The sequence below is a fragment of the Arthroderma uncinatum genome (assembly GCF_011692745.1).
Source record: "Arthroderma uncinatum strain CBS 119779 chromosome Unknown scaffold4, whole genome shotgun sequence".
NCBI classification, from domain to species: domain Eukaryota; kingdom Fungi; phylum Ascomycota; class Eurotiomycetes; order Onygenales; family Arthrodermataceae; genus Arthroderma; species Arthroderma uncinatum.
In genome coordinates, this window is record NW_022983866.1 from 1732841 (window position 1) to 1749046 (window position 16206).

The 16206-nt window shown below is 42.5% G+C and overlaps 3 protein-coding genes across 3 annotated transcripts; 2 read left to right on the forward strand and 1 right to left on the reverse strand.

Moving 5' to 3' along the window:
* Positions 1-1152: 1152 nt before the first annotated feature.
* GIQ15_05875 (uncharacterized protein) lies at positions 1153-2011 on the forward strand (the record flags this gene model as incomplete). Its single annotated transcript, XM_033553292.1, has 2 exons — positions 1153-1554; positions 1610-2011. 2 exons carry the CDS (start codon positions 1153-1155, stop codon positions 2009-2011), a joined length of 804 nt encoding a protein of 267 aa, XP_033404436.1.
* A 360-nt stretch (positions 2012-2371) lies between these two features.
* GIQ15_05876 (uncharacterized protein) lies at positions 2372-3568 on the reverse strand (the record flags this gene model as incomplete). The annotated part of the gene is made up of 2 exons (XM_033553293.1): positions 2372-2983; positions 3038-3568. 2 exons carry the CDS (start codon positions 3566-3568, stop codon positions 2372-2374), a joined length of 1143 nt encoding a protein of 380 aa, XP_033404437.1.
* A 649-nt stretch (positions 3569-4217) lies between these two features.
* On the forward strand, positions 4218-5018 carry GIQ15_05877 (ser/Thr protein phosphatase; the record flags this gene model as incomplete). Its single annotated transcript, XM_033553294.1, has 1 exon — positions 4218-5018. One exon carries the CDS (start codon positions 4218-4220, stop codon positions 5016-5018), a length of 801 nt encoding a protein of 266 aa, XP_033404438.1.
* Between the last annotated feature and the right edge of the window lie 11188 nt (positions 5019-16206).

Genomic DNA, 16206 nt, shown 5'->3' on the forward strand with positions numbered 1-16206 from the left:
CTGTAGAAAGGCTGACAAGAGCAGACAGACGATGATGATGGTGGCCTGATGTCATTATCTCATGTAGCCAGGTGACAGGCAGGACAGGACAGGAGGTCTACCATGGGACCATCATGACCATGAACCAACTCTCAGTTTTCACTGTCTGGCACCAACCAAAGCAGCAGCGACCTGACAGAGTGAAGCGATCACTAGAGCCACAATCCCATGCTATCTCCATCCACATCCGCTGCCTTTTCCGCCGTTCTCTAAGCTGTATCGAGCTCTCGCTGCCCTATTGCTGGAATAACAACACCGACCAAAACACTTACCGGGAGAATAAGAAGCAGCACCCTTGGCCATTGTGTCTGTGTATGTGTCTAGGAAGGAAGCGAAGGGTCGGGATAGTCCAAAAGGTGATCGAGGAAGGGTATAAGGCGGTGGTATATTCAATTGATGGAGTTGATGGATGAGATGTCAGAAAGAGCTGGAGTTCAGGATCAAAAGGCGAGAAAAATTTATCCTTCTTTTTCCCTTGCGCAAAACACGTGTTTTACTGATGACGGAGAAGACGGCTTTGTAATCACGCTGATTGGCTGATGGGAGCTTCTGGCCAATCAGAGAAGAAGCTTAGTCAGAGGCTTGGCAGACTCCGGGAAGAACCGGAAGTTCGAGTGCCGAGATTTCCCCGAGCACGTGACATATATACATCGAGGTCGACAGAAGACAGAAGATAGTAGTTAAGTAGAGATAGGAGATGATAAAGAATAGATGGGGAGGTAGAGAGATGGGAAGATAGAAAGATAGTTGAGGGGATGGTCAGAGGGAGAAGGTTAAGCAAAGAAGAGAAAGAAGAGGGAAGATAGGATCTAGCCTTGACTGGGACTGCAAAGCTGTTAAGGCAGACGAATTTCATAAGCATAGTTAGGTATAATTTACAACTTCCAGCACAGTATTGACTACGGTAATAGATTATAGACTTGTTAGATGGTTATAAGACGGTTGAGATATCAAATTATTTAGCCAATGAGCATCGAGAGAGGCCAACTTCTACATCACGTGATATGGAAATCAAAATCTCATCGTGAGATCTTGTTATACAGACGGCCAGCATAAGATCGTTAATCCCGAATCGAAGACCGCAGAAGGGGCTTTGACAAGGGAGCTGATGCAATGGCTCCTCCATCCGCTATTCCGCGCTTCCTCCTTCCACGAGGAGGCCTCTCCAAATCATCCCTCCAGAACCTCCACATCAACACAGCCGCAGCTCCGCGACGAAATGGCATCCAACCCTCGATGTTCCACCGCCTCAACTTCTCCTCGTCCGCCTCTTGTGGCGCCGGCCCGCCAAAAGCTCGCGTGCTTGAGAAGCCAGACAAGTTCCGGCCTCCATCCCACGCCGCCCGTCGAGTGGTGAACCCCAACAAGCAGCCGAGGAACTACCCTGGTCCGGCTCCCACGCCGAAGGAAATCGCAGATCGCCAGACGAAGAGATATCCCAACATGTTTCCGCCAGAGGGGACAGTCCTGTTCAAATTCCTGACTAACAAGGGCATTCACGTCTGGATATCCATGGTACATTCCACCCGCAGCTCTCTTAAACGTTCCCAATGCTAATTAGATACAAAAGAGCGTCCTCTTTTCTCTTGCCTTTTTTACGTGGTCGACGAACTTCAAGAAAACATCACCCTACGCGCATCTATTGCCAGGCTGGTCCCAGCTGTTCTCGAGCCCGATAAACACGGTATCGCAATTCTTTACCGTAATGAAAATGCATGCTGAACACACCACGGTTGTAGCAAAGGAGAAGCGAAAGCGGATTGTCGATGACATTGATAAGCGCAAAGAATATAGGATTGCGCATGGGCTGGAGGAGGATGATCGGCAGAAGCCTGATAACGCTGAGGCCGCTGAAGGTGCTGTGAGTGTGGAGGGTGTCGAGGGGGTAGAAGGCACCGATGCTGTGGCTCGCGTGAATGAAGAGGGGACGATGTCGATGAAGAAACCCAAGAGATGGCTGGGCATATGGTGAGGAATCAAAGGTATTTCTTTAGATCACTAGATTGGGGAGGAGCGCTGGACCTCTCTGTTGTATACTATATTACGATGGGCATTTTAGCGGATTTAATTCTGTTGATTCTTTTGGCAAGATGTAATATATCCACTCCTGACTCTATATCTGGCGCTTGAAATGTGTGATTGGCAGATTCATAGCTGTATCTTATGATAGAGCTTTCCACCGGCCGTTTTCAGGCAGCTGTGTCTGTCAGGTACCATCCAAACTGTGCACTTTCGTGCACAGGGATTGTTATAATCACCAGGTTGGTGATGTGCCATTCTGAGCCATCATCATCTCATGTTGAATTAGTTGGTCACGATTGATTTCTCCCGTTCAATCCACTTCCACCATTTCTAATCCCTCCATAACCTCGTCACCCACACCGCCGGGCTGGAGAACCGACTTCACAATTCTCGAAACAACGTCCCTCTTCAGCCCACCGCGACGAGGAGTCCAAACCCCAGCCCCCTCTATACCACCAGTAGTCACGGTACTATTATCGGCACTGGTAAGGCCAATGGTAGCAGCGTTAATTGCGTCCGGTACACCAGGATGTGTCATGCGTGCAGGCGGATCAATAGTTCTAATAGCCAATAACTTCAACCCGCCAGGTGAGAATGTCTGCTTGTTCTCGTCACGCGCAACAGAGACACAGAATACTGCGTCTGCAACCGCGATTTCCTCCCTACTTGGGTCGAAAATGATGTTTTGTCCCACGGAGATGACAAGAAGTGATATCGGAGGGCGGAAGATGTGCTGTGATATCGAGCCCTTTGACGCCCTGCGCGGATATAGATACTCAGCTGCGTCCCAGTCATCGTCAAACATTGGGTCCTCTTCATCCTTGGATATAAGTCGCGGAAGCTTGGTGGAGAGTAGCGCAAGATGTGTTGTTAGAGATAATAGCGGTAGAGGGTATGATAGTGGTGGGGAGAGAAGTAATATCTATGCGAACGTTAGAACCTGGGTTTCGCAGATGTATATTGGCAAACTACTCACGTCGACGTATATTCTCCAATGCCAGCCCTGGTTAATGACCAGTCTCTCCTTCAAACCACCCGATTCAACTGTCATCCCCGACCCTGACTGTATAAGCCCCTCCCTCATCATCTCTGCCAAAAACACAGGAAGCGGGTCATCGTCTCTCAGTCCCGGAATCTCAATAGACATCTCAACCCATGACCCTGACCCTGGAATTTTTATTTTCGTGTTTTTTGCATTCTCATCTTGATCTTCGGCTTCATTTTCCTGCGAAACACTCTGCTCTAACGTGCTAACAAACACGGTCTTTTCCACCTCCGCCTTCACACCAACGATCGCTTGTGTTCCATCAGCGAATCCGATGCGCGCGCTGCCATTAGCGTTTGGGACAATATTTGTTTCTGCAGTTAAGGGTCGGAATTGTGTTGCTGAGCGGCCATCGGGCCGAATTGGGTTTTTGGGGTATGCGAGGGATGTGTGAAGATAGGATAATTCTGCGGGCGAAAAGTTGGAGACTTGAAGCGTGGAGCTTGGTGGTGCGGGGGCCATTTTGGTCACTTTGGTATATATCTTTTCCTTCTGGTAATACTCCGTCTATTAGGCTGTCGTTATTACTATCAGAAGAAACAGCCAATTCAATGACCCAGATAACTGCTGCGTAGAAAGTAGTAAATATGATGCTGGAGAGCCTCAATATTCAACTTTCGAGCGCATATCACGGATCTATTATTCTCCGGTAGCCGAGGCCCGCGTTTATTACTCATCAAAGACTGCGCTTATACCCGCCAATTATGCTCTCCAGCTTTCATCTTCAATACATCACAAATCGCGACAGTCTGACCGGACACATGGCTTACCACACTGGGTGAGTTCTCTATAACCGAAGAACTGGCCACGAGAGACTTTGATCTTTTCAACTATCACAACATCCCTAACGCTTTACGGGGAACTTGCTCCTCACAGTTTATGCGTGTCATTCTAGATTGTCAACAGTGAGGTTGACTCTGGCACGCTATGCATGAGTAAGCACCAATGCCTAGAAGCGCAAAGCTTCAGTGCATAAGAAGCGCTGCCAGGCCACTGGCGAAAGGTAGTAGCTGGCGCAGTTAAGTCTAGCTTTTTGGGGGTTGGTCGCTTATATCCTCTCCTAAAGAATATTGGAATTCTCTAGGAGTATATACCTGGCAAAATCTTCACTATGGACATCCAAATCATCTCTGACCTGCACCTGGAAACCCCCTCAGGCTACGACAGCTTTGAAATCCCTCCAAAAGCCCCCCACCTCGCGCTACTAGGCGATATAGGCAATGTGCGTGATAAAGCATTCTTTCCGTTTATCGAAGCTCAGCTCTTGCGATTTCAAACGGTATTCTTTCTTTTGGGCAACCACGAGCCATATCATTCCACCTGGGCGGAGAGTAGGGAACAGGTCACCAACTTCTCAAACCAAATCAGCCAGCGTAACAGCAAGGGGTTCGGGACATTCATCTTCCTAGATCGCACTAGGTACGATGTGTCCGCTGATATAACCGTCTTGGGATGCACGCTACACTCATACGTCCCTATCCAGCATATGGCAACAGTGATAATGGGACTAAACGATTTCTACCACATCGATAATTGGTCCGTGTTGGAGCATAATAATGCTCATGTTAGGGATTTGGCATGGCTGAACGAGCAGGTTACTTCTATCTCAAAGTTAGAGCCAAGAAGGAAGATTGTGATATTCACGCATCATAGTCCTATAATGGGAGATGCCAGGGCCGCCGATCCTATGCATATAGGCAGTGCCCTCAGTACTGCATTTGCAACTGATTTGAGCGATGAAGAATGCTGGAAGAGCCCAAATGTATGCCTATGGGCCTTTGGGCACACACATTTCAACTGTAACTTTAACGTCGAGCTGGAGGGTTCAACGAGGAGGATTGTGGCCAATCAGCGTGGATATTACTTTAAGCAGGTAGATAATTTCAAGGTCGAAATGGTGACAAGCGTTTAGCCAGTTATTGTGCTTGAGGGAGGGAGCTGCAGAATTCGATGTATTTGCATTTCTTTCTCCTTCATGCTCTCTTGCCAGTAGACACCGTTTGTTTCTTCCTTACTCCCTATTACCTCTGAGAAGCAATCGTGTTAGCCAGTCATAATCAGGCCTGAAATAAATACTCACTAGCCGCCACCCATTCATAAGTACGAAGTAAAGGGAAGAAATAACAATTCTGATTGAAGAACGCGTGAAATAATACTTTTAAACCTCTTGATATAGTTCGGTATTTCTGAATACCAACCCATACTATCCTTTACGAAATATATCTCTCTTATTGGATAATATCTGTAATTTTAGTATTAATATGTAACTTAATGAGTAATCAACTTAATAAGCGGTAAATTACCTAACGTAATCCACAGGCGAGCGAGCCACCCAAGCGAGCGAGCCACAATTTTTATTATATATAGATTAGTAAGTTCTTAATATAATTCTTAATTCTAAAAAAAAATTATTAAATTAAAAATTAAATAATACTAGGATTAGGACATCTTGTTCTTCTATATCTAAGAATATTATAATTACTATATCGTGGTTAAGCTCATAATTGTGGTTATAAGACTGGTGGTTTGGTTTCTGTAGGCTAGTCGATTGTACGTTCAGTAGGTAAATCAGGGGGAGTAACAAGGCTTTGAGCTTCTTCTCTTGTAAGACCCCCTAGTTGTTAAATTCTGTGGCTAGATCTTGTATGTTTTTGCTTCTCCTTTTTGTTTATAGTAAATATATCTTGATATTGCTTCTTTATTATTGTTGTAGTAACCATCCCGTACTCATAGGCCTTAATAATTTGATCAAAGCCTTCCCTAAATTGCTTAGAGGGTTCTGTATGGTCTTGTCTGAAAAGGTTCTTAACCTTATTTACTTGTCTGTATAACTAGTAAGGGTTACTAGGTATTTATAGACCCCAAGATAACTGAGAGTTGCTTAATCGGCTTCCTAGGGGGGTAGATATACGAAGTTGAATATTAAGCTTTTAGACCACTATATCTAGATCAAATGGACTAATCCCAGTTATAGTAAAGCTATTTTAAATATTCTTAGGCTTAAAAGTGTCACAAGCTGACGGCGCTCCTTGATTACCTAAAGGTGATCAGAGGTTCACACCTGCTGTAAGACAGAAGGTATGTCACAAGCTGACGGCGCTCCTTGATTACCTAAAGGTGATCAGAGGTTCACACCTGCCGTAAGACAGAAGGTACGAAGGTCTTAGGGAAAGCTTGGGTTGGAGGTGAGTCGTTGTAGGAGACGGCTCGGTACCGGGGCGAGATAGAATACTATAGCGAGACTATCCCTCAGTTCCAAGTGTGGCTTCAGTCAGTGCCTTGGTCGGATGAAGGCTGAAGGTCCTTGTGAGCAGTGAAGACAAAGTTGACCTGCGTCAATGGGCAAAGGGGTATTCGGTGAATATAGTATAAGACAACTGGAATGGTGCTTTGTATTGAGCAGTATGGTAAAACTGTAGCTGGTTTGATCGCGAGTATAAGACTCTTGATCCTAAGGTAATGAGCGTCTTTATATACATGGTATATATCTAGTGATAGGTGCGATAGTCCTCCGCCAAGGGGTTCCTATCACTCCTATCGGTTGTTGTGATAGTATCGATAGGAAGCTGCCAAGCCCGTCCTATCGGTCCTATCGCTATTGGTCACGTGACTGGTGCCCTCAAGGTCTGGCCCGTGATCCTCCCGTCCAATGAGTGTATATCCTGGGGCTGCGCCGCAGGTGGTCTGTAACAAGGTACGAAGGTCTTAGAGAAAGCTTAGGTTGGAAGTAAGTTATTATAGGAGACGGCTTGGTACCAGGGCGAGATAGAATACTATAGCAAGACTATCCCTTAGTTCTAAGTGTGGCTTCAGTCAGTGCCTGGGTCGGATAAAGGCTAAAGGTCCTTATAAGCAGTGAAGACAAAGTTAACCTGCGTCAATAGGCAAAGAGGTATTTGGTAAATATAGTATAAGACAACTAGAATGGTGCTTTGTATTAAGCAGTATAGTAAAACTGTAGCTAGTTTGATTATAAGTATAAGACTCTTGATCCTGAGGAAATAAGCGTCTTTATATATATGGTATATTTGGTCCCTTCCTCCTGATTCTTCTCAGGTCCTGTTATAGACCTGATGTCCCGGTCCCTTCATGGACCTTTTATGTTTGGTCCCATAGGGACCTGTCCCTGGTCTTGGCATCTGGGACCTGTCCTTATGGTCACGTGATGTGTAGTTATTCCGTCCTGGAATCTTGTTGTCCAATGAGTGTATATCCTATGGCTGCGCCGCAGGTGGTCTATAACATCATCCCCTCCTTTCTCATTGAGTCGTCTTAACGAGTATATAAGTAGCAAATATATCTCCCTCCTTTTTATTAGGTAAGTCTCCTTTCTTCCTTTATTATAGCTCCCCGTTCCCTTATAAAGAAATCTTCCCATCTTCCCCGCAACCAGGCTACTAAGTATATGATTCTGGCGGCAGCCATTAATTATTCCGGTTCCTTATCGCGTTCTTGTTGTGATAACTATTTTTGGTCTCTTCAGCCTTATGTTATAATGGATTCCCGCAGCAAACGTTGTTCCTCTTGTGTTCATAAGGATTGTCCTTGCGTCAGCCGTCTTGTGGATGACTCTCCTTGAGCTAAAGAATTGGCCTGGCTTCCTTACCGTCTTAGCAATTCCAACATGAATATCGCTGGCAACATCCAAATGGTCCGTCGGGCCCAGGAAAAGCTCACTAAGGCTCAAGACAAGCTTTTAGTTACAATGGCTCATAATCTTGAGCTCCGTCAGCGTTAGGTCGAGTTGTCTGATAAAGCCGCTTCTTTTAATACTACTAATGAACTCCTCATCGGTCCTCCATCCTCTAGTGGCATTTCTATTGATCAACTTCTCGAAGCGTCTTCTCCTACTTCTAAACCTTTTGGTAAAAGTCTTTGACTAGTCCTGGCGAGTTCTTAAGATATCATACTAGCTTGTAAGTATTTTCCAAAAAGTCATATCCTTTCTATTTGACTAAGTAGTGAGTTCTTCCACTAATCACTTTCTTGTCTAGGATCTTTTCAACTTTATATTCTTTTTCTTGATTTTCTGGTTGTATCTCTGGTTTGTATGGTTTGGTGTTTTGGGGTGCTTTTTTAAATAATGAGACGTGGAACGTTGGGTATATTTGCATGTGGTCTGGGAGTTGGAGTTTGTAATTAAGTCGTCCAATCTTTTCCAAAATCTTGAATGGTCCTAGTTTCTTGTGGTCCAGTTTGTCGCTTGGTCTCAGTGTTTTAATATTTCATTAGAGTAGAAATACTTTTTCCCCCTTCTTAAAGTCTGGCGCTTCCACGTGCTATTGGTCGTAGTAGTGTTTCATTCTGTAGTTCAAGAATTTGAGATTCAACTATAGGTGTCTATGGAGTTCGCGCATTTGTTCTACTAAAACCTCTGCTTCTAAGGCGTGTGTTTTGCCTTCTCTTAGTGTTTTTATTATTTCTATTTCTCTTTCATAATTTGCAAAGAAAGGTGTCATGCCTATCGAGGCGTTCTTCACTCTATTATAGGCGAGCTATACCATTGGTAGTAGTGAAACCCAGTTATCCTATTTGTAGTTAATATAACATCTCAGGTACTGTTCCACTATTTGGTTCATCCTTTCGCTTTGTTTGTCTATCTATAGGTGATATGCCGTCGAGGCTTTCTATTTAATCCCCATTCTTTCAGTAAGTGTTATCCAGAATTTATATATGAATCTTATGTCTCTATCTGATATAATTTTGTCCAGTAATCCTTTATCTGTGAAGACATGTTATAATAGGATATATACTGTCTCCGATGATGTGGTCTTTTCAATAAATAGTATGAAATAAGTATACTTCATCAGTTTGTCCGTGACTGTGAGTATCGAATTGTATTGAATACCCATTTATGGCTCTGTTAATTTCAGTAGCTTAACTATAAAGTCCATTGCTATTAATTTCCATAGTATTTCTCTATATAGTATAGGCTATAGAAGTCCATATGGCGCGTGTCATTCTGATTTATTTCATTGGCAAACTTCACACTCCTGGATGTATCATCTGATCTCTCTCCACATTCCTGGCCAATAGTAGTTTTGCGTAATTTGGTCCATGGTTTTCTTAATTCCGAAATATCCTGCAACCTTTGCGTTATGGTTGTCTCTTAGTATTCATGGTCATACTTCTCTGAGTATATATATCAATCCTTGATATAGAAGTATTCCGTTTTCCTTTTTGTATTTTTCATTGTTGTCCTTGATTTATCCAAATAAGGGATCTTTTGTTATTGCTTTTCGTATTTTGTTCATCAGAGTATCTTCCTCGGTTATGACTGTTCGAGTAGCTCTCAATGCTTGCTGATCTAAGATCATACCCTTGGTATCTGGATCTAGATGCAATATTGCTCTAGATTCTCTTTTCTTTATTATCAAATCTGGTCTTCTGCTCAACGCGTCCGCGAAGGCGTTCTCTATTCCTTTGCAATATTGTATTTTAAAGTTGTAGTAGGCTAGTACCTCAGTGTACCATCTTGACTATTAACAAGTGAGTTCCTTGGTCGTCATAAAGTATGTCAGATTCTGGTGGTCACTGATAACTGTGGTTAGGTGCCTTGCTCCTTGGAGCTCTTGCTTCCATCTCTTAAATGCTGCAACAATTGCTAGTAATTCTTTATTATGGATATTATAATTCTGTTCTGCAGGGGTTATGGTTCTTGCGTAGCATGTAACCAATCTTAGTTTTCCTGTGTTGTCTCTTTGTTATAACCATGCTCCGATTGCACAGTCTGATGCGTCTATATTGAGATAACTCTCTTTGTTTGGGTTGAAGTGTATTTGCATGTCTCTTTAACTAAACTTTTCCTTAAGTTCTTTGAATGCTTGTTCTTCGTTAGTTCCCCAAATAAACTCTTTTGCCTTTCTGAATAGGTCCGTCAGGGGTTTCGCTGTTACTGAGAATTTGTGTATGTATTATCGATAATAATTTGCTAGTCCGTGGAACTGTTGTACTTCCTTAACTATTGTCGGCGTAGGCCAATCAATAATGGCTTTGATCTTATCTGGGTCCATCTAGATTCCTTCTGTTGACACAATATGTCCTAGGAACTTGACTGATTGTTTATAGAATTCACACTTTGATACTTTGAGGTAAAGCTCGTACTCTTTAAGTCTCTTGAGTACTTGCCTGACTTTTTCTGTGTGGTCTCCTTGGGTTCCTTTAGTAAATATCAGGACGTTGTCCAGGTATACTACCACAAATATATCCAAATATTCGTGTAGCACGTTGTTGATAAGCGCCTGGAATGTTGCTGGTGCGTTAGTTAATCTAAAAGGCATAATCAAGAATTTGTATAATCCGAATTGTGTCCTGAATACTGTCTTCCATTCCTCGCCTTCTTTCATTTGTATTTGGTAGTAGGCTTCTCGTATGTCCAATGCCGTGAAGTATGTTGCTCCTCTAAATCTGTCTTGTATCTCATCGATGAGTGGTAATGGGTATCGGTTCTTGATTATTATATCATTAAGTTGTTGGTAATCCACGCATAATCGTAGGCTTCCATCTTTCTTTGGTACAAAGATGATTGGGTATCCTGCTGGTGATATTGATTGTCGTATATATCCTTTTTTCAAGTTGCTGTCAATGTATTTCCGTAGTTCTTCGAGTTCTGTCTCAGTTAATCTATATGTGGGTTTATATGCAGGCGTCTTCCCTTCCACTAGGGGTATCTCATGATCCCATGCCTGATATTCCGGCAAGCTTTCTAATGGTTCTCGTTTTCTGAATACCTCAATTAGGTCGTGATACTCCTTTGGTATCTGTTGTCGTAGTTTGTCCATTTCAGTAGCTTCCTCCATTTAGTGAACCATTTTCTACTTCTTTGTTAATCAATCATTTGTAGTTCCTATTGTTCCCATTTCGACCTAGGGCGTCTTGCCCAGTATCTAACCTTGATCCCTTCTTTCAGTGCGGGTGGCCGCAAGGGTATCAGTCTTCTGATCAGAGTGGCGGTTTCCACCATCTAGTCACAATGTGCTGTCTCTCCAGTTAATAGTCGGGTTGTGTTTTGCTAACTAAGGGTGTCCCAAGACAATGTTGTAACTCCCTAGGCTTGTCACGTCGAAACATTCTGTTCCCTTGTACCGTCCTTTGACATGTACCTTCATACCTCTGGCTTCTTTGTTGATAATTTGTTTCTAGTCTTTGTTAAGACCTCCCAGTTTGTATGGTTCCTTCTTTGCTTGGATATGAATCCCTGACTACTTTACAAATTCTAGATCTATAAAGTTTCTAGTAGCTTCTAAATCGATCAGTGCTCGCGCGTTTAGCCCTACCAATTAGACTACTATCGCTAAGTGATTCTTTCCTCTTGTCGCAGCTAGACTTCTGCCTGTTTTAAGTCCTGTAGACTATTGAAATCGTCCGTTTCCTATCGTCTTGGTTTGTTAATCATGAGTTCCATCATACAGTCCTTCAGCACTAGTTAAAGCCTGAATTTCCTTATTCAGTTCTTCCCAACTAAGTTCGTCTATTGAGTCCTCGTCTAGGTACTCCATTATCTGTGTTGCTCAGTCCTTTCAACTCTCTTGGAGCTATAGTTATTTTCATAAGTGTCGTGTTGTCTTTAACCAATATCTGGTTGCCGCTTTTCCTTCAAACTGTGTGGTGTATCCTCTATACTACACAGTGATTTGTTTATCTATTTTCTAGTATAAGATTTCCAGTCGTTCGTGTGGCGTTATGTTTTCTTGGTCCGTTATATTAACACTTTTTCCATCTATCTATCCTGAGTATTTATCAATGTGTACCAGACACTCCTTATCTATACAATACCTCCAGTGGATGTTCTTGCTGTCTCTGCACAATAGATATTTTATATAGTTTTTGTAGTGAAATCTTCATCCTGATTTCCATGTTTCTTTGAAGATGTGGTATTTGTAGTAGCAGTCCCACCTATATTTGTCGTGGCATGGGTGCCTGGGGTCTCTGACTTCTGTCTGTTTTTCTTCGTTGTGTCTGAAGCATAGTCCTTTCTCTTTACACACTGTTCAGTGTTCGTCAGGTATCTGGTTATCGCATTTCTCTCTTTGTTCCCATAGTTGTTTATAACTATCTTTGAACGTTATCTGTGGTGCTTCGTTTTCCCAGTTATTTGTTTCCTGCGTATCTTTGTATTCTGATTCGGTTTCTCCTTTTGAGTCTGTTTGTTCTGGTGTCGCAATTCCTTGGTTAGGCCCTGTCGTTAAGTCATGTTTGACGTCTGTTGGTAGTTCCAATCTTTCCGTGATGGTTCGTCTATGTTTTTCTAGTATTCATAATTCTTGTTATAATAGATCATTATGCTGTTCTGTTGTGATTCTGTCAGTTTAGCATCTCAGGAGTCTTCAGTATTCTTCCTCCGTGAGTCCGTTAGAACTTGATCCATACCCTACGACTGCGTTCTGTTGTATTAGAGTAGGTCTCTTGCTGGTTGCCCTAAGGTATTATCTGATGTTCTGTGAGTCTTGGTAGCCTCCTCTACCTTACTCCTTCTCGTTGCTACTAGTCTTAGACGTAGTAGTAGCGTTGAGGTGCTTCTTAGTATCCCCTTGTTTCTTTCTACAGTCTTTTGTGATATGTCTGGGTTTCTCACAGTAGAAACATAGCTTCTTGTCCCTGCATCTTTTGCTTTTCTCAGTGTTGTAAGGTCGTTTTTTGGTAGCATCCAATTCCATGGGTGTGGTGCTGTAATCATTGCGTTTGTTCGATCCTTTGTAACTGTTTCCTTTCCAAAAAGTGTTTTTCCCTTGTTGTATGTTTTGTAGGTTGTAGAGTTGATTGTCGATGCGTACTGCCATTTCAACCATTCATTCAAAACTGTTGTATGGTCCCATCTTGATGGTTTCGTATTGGGTTTCTGGTTTGAGTCCTTATTCAAATATAGCCATTTTCTGCTCGTCGTCGTGGATTCCTAGTTCTTGATAGATCTACTATAGTTGCGCTGCGTACTGCGCTGCGTCCCTGGTTTATCTGAGTCCCTATAGTTTGTGTTATAGGGTCCTCTTTCTGTCAGTGTCTCTAAAGAATTATCTGAGTACTTGTTTGAATTGTGTGTAGCTGTTGAGTACATCCACATATAGTATGGGTCATCCTCTAGTATTAGTCTAGTCCTCGAGATATAGTTTGAACCATGTTGCCACTGCCTCTCACATATAGGATCCTGCGAAGATAACTTTTTCTATATCAGTGACTCCTGGTTTAGTTGCCAGATAGATGTCGTATTCCCCTAGAAAGTGTTCCAGTTTGGCGCAGTCTCCTTTATAAATATCAGGTTCATAGATCTTGACAGTAGTTCTCTTATCTTTGGTTCTGACTCTGAGTACATCGATGGCGTCTTTGTGACTTTTAACTTGTTCTAAAGTCTGTTCGATGATGTCTTTGCATTCATTAAGTAATCTTTATTATTCTTCTACTTGTTTATTAGTTTCATCCAGCTGCTCATCATTAGGTTGCTCTTTGACTCTTTTTTCTAGCTCAATGATTTTCTGTCGCATTTGCCCTAACAAGGCGTTGGTGTTGATGGTTGGTCTACTTGCTAATGACATATTGGCTCGTCTTGCTTTGGTATATTCCTGTAGTTAGTATGCTCTCAGGGGTAGAGTGATACGTACCTAGTTTTGTCCTTCTTGATATATAATTGTAAGTCACTCAGGTTGGAGTGTCTATAATAGTATGGTGGCTCTAGTAAGTCAAAATTACTTTTGCCTCTTCGTAACTGTGAAGTTAGGGCTCTATCAAGTCGAAATTGATTATACCTCTTTATAACCGTGAAGTCAAGGCAATCAATATCACAAGCTGACGGCGCTCCTTGATTACCTAAAGGTGATCAGAGGTTCACACCTACCGTAAGACAGAAGGTACGAAGGTCTTAGAGAAAGCTTGGGTTGGAAGTGAGTTATTATAGGAGATGGCTTAGTACCAAGGTAAGATAGAATACTATAGTGAGACTATCCCTTAGTTCCAAGTGTGGCTTCAGTCAGTGCCTGGGTCAGATAAAGGCTAAAGGTCCTTATGAGTAGTGAAGACAAAGTTGACCTGCGTCAATAGGCAAAGGGGTATTTGGTGAATATAGTATAAGACAACTAGAATGGTGCTTTATATTAAGTAGTATAATAAAACTATAGCTAGTTTAATCGCGAGTATAAGACTCTTGATCCTAAGGAAATGAGTGTCTTTATATATATAGTATATCCAGTCCCTTCCTCCTGATTCTTCTCAGGTCCTGTTGTGGACCTGATGTCCTGGTCCCTTCGTGGACCTTTCATGTTCGGTCCCATAGGGACCTGTCCCTGGTCTTGGCATCTGGGACCTGTCCTTATGGTCACGTGATGTGTAGTTATTCCATCCCAGAATCTTGTTGTCCAATGAGTGTATATCCTGTGGCTGCGCCGCAGGTGGTCTGTAACAAAAAGCCTCTACCCTTGCTATAGGGTATGCATTTAAGAAATTAAGCTTCTTAATAGTATTGAATCTAAGTCGCATTTATTGTTTAACTAAACCTCCGTACGCTTACTTTAGGATAGTAAAAACGCTTATATCCAAAGGCTATAAGAGGTGTGAGAAATAAGGAGGCATATAGAGAGGAATAATATTATTCTCTATATAGAGTTGGTCGAATTCAGGTGTAAGATAGCTTCTATGACCATCTAATATAAGTGTTACAGACCAACAGCCTCGCAACTTCATGGGCTGCAACGATTGGTCCAGAAGGATCACCGAAAGAATGAATTACCGACTAGCCGGCTCGCTCGACTCGCTATGGAGAGCCAGCTATCCAGGAGAGCCACCAGCTCGCCCAGCTCGCCCGACTCGCCCGGAGAGCTAGGAGAGCCAGGAGAGCCACTAGGTATATACCATGTATATAAAGACGCTCATTACCTTAAGATTAAGAGTCTTATACTCGCGATCAAACTAGCTACAGTTTTACTATACTGCTTAATACAAAGCACCATTCTAGTTATCTTATACTATATTCACTAAATACCCCTTTGCCTATTAACGTAGGTCAACTTTGTCTTCACTACTTATAAGGACCTTTAGCCTTTATCTAACCCAGGCACTAACTAAAGCCACACTTGGAACTAAGGGATAGTCTTACTATAGTATTCTATCTCGCCTCGGTACTAAGCCGTCTCCTATAACGACTTACTTCTAACCTAAGCTTTCCCTAAGACCTTTGTACCTTCTGTCTTACGGCAGATATGAACCTCTGATCACCTTTAGGTAATCAAGGAGCGCCGTCAGCTTGTGACAATAAGTAAGGAATGACTGCCTCTTTTTTATATATTTATAGCTAGAATAAATATCTTTGTAAGCTATTTAAGCCTAATCTCATCTATTGTCCAGCCATTAGGACTAGTATTAAGTCTTTAGCTATTTAGAAGCCTATTATACTATCCTTCCTAAGTATTCTAGCCTTTAAGAATTGTTACAGACCACCTGCGGCGCAGCCCCAGGATATACACTCATTGGACAACAAGATTCCGGGACGGAATAACTACACATCACGTGACCATAAGGACAGGTCCCAGATGCCAAGACCAGGGACGGGTCCCTATGGGACCAAACATGAAAGGTCCACAAAGGGACCAGGACATCAGGTCCATAACGGGACCTGAGAAGAATCAGGAGGAAGGGACCAGATATATCATATATATAAAGATGCTCATTTCCTCAGGATCAAGAGTCTTATACTTGCGATTAAACCAGCTATAGTTTTACTATACTACTTAATACAAAGCACTATTCTAGTTATCTTATACTATATTTACTGAATACCCCTTTGCCCATTAACGCAGGTTAACTTTGTCTTTACTACTTATAAGGACCTTTAGCCTTTATCCGACCTAGGCACTAACTAAAGCTACACTTGGAACTAAGGGATAGTCTTACTATAATATTCTATCTCGCCCTAGTACCGAGCCGTCTCCTATAATAACTCACTTCTAACCTAAGCTTTCCCTAAAGACCTTCATACCTTCTGTCTTACGGCAGGTGTGAACCTCTGATCACCTTTAGGTAATCAAGGAGCGCCGTCAGCTTGTGACATTTAATAAGTAAGTATAGATCTTAGTACACTAAATTGACGTGTAGCTTCACAAATAGAGGTAATTTCCTTA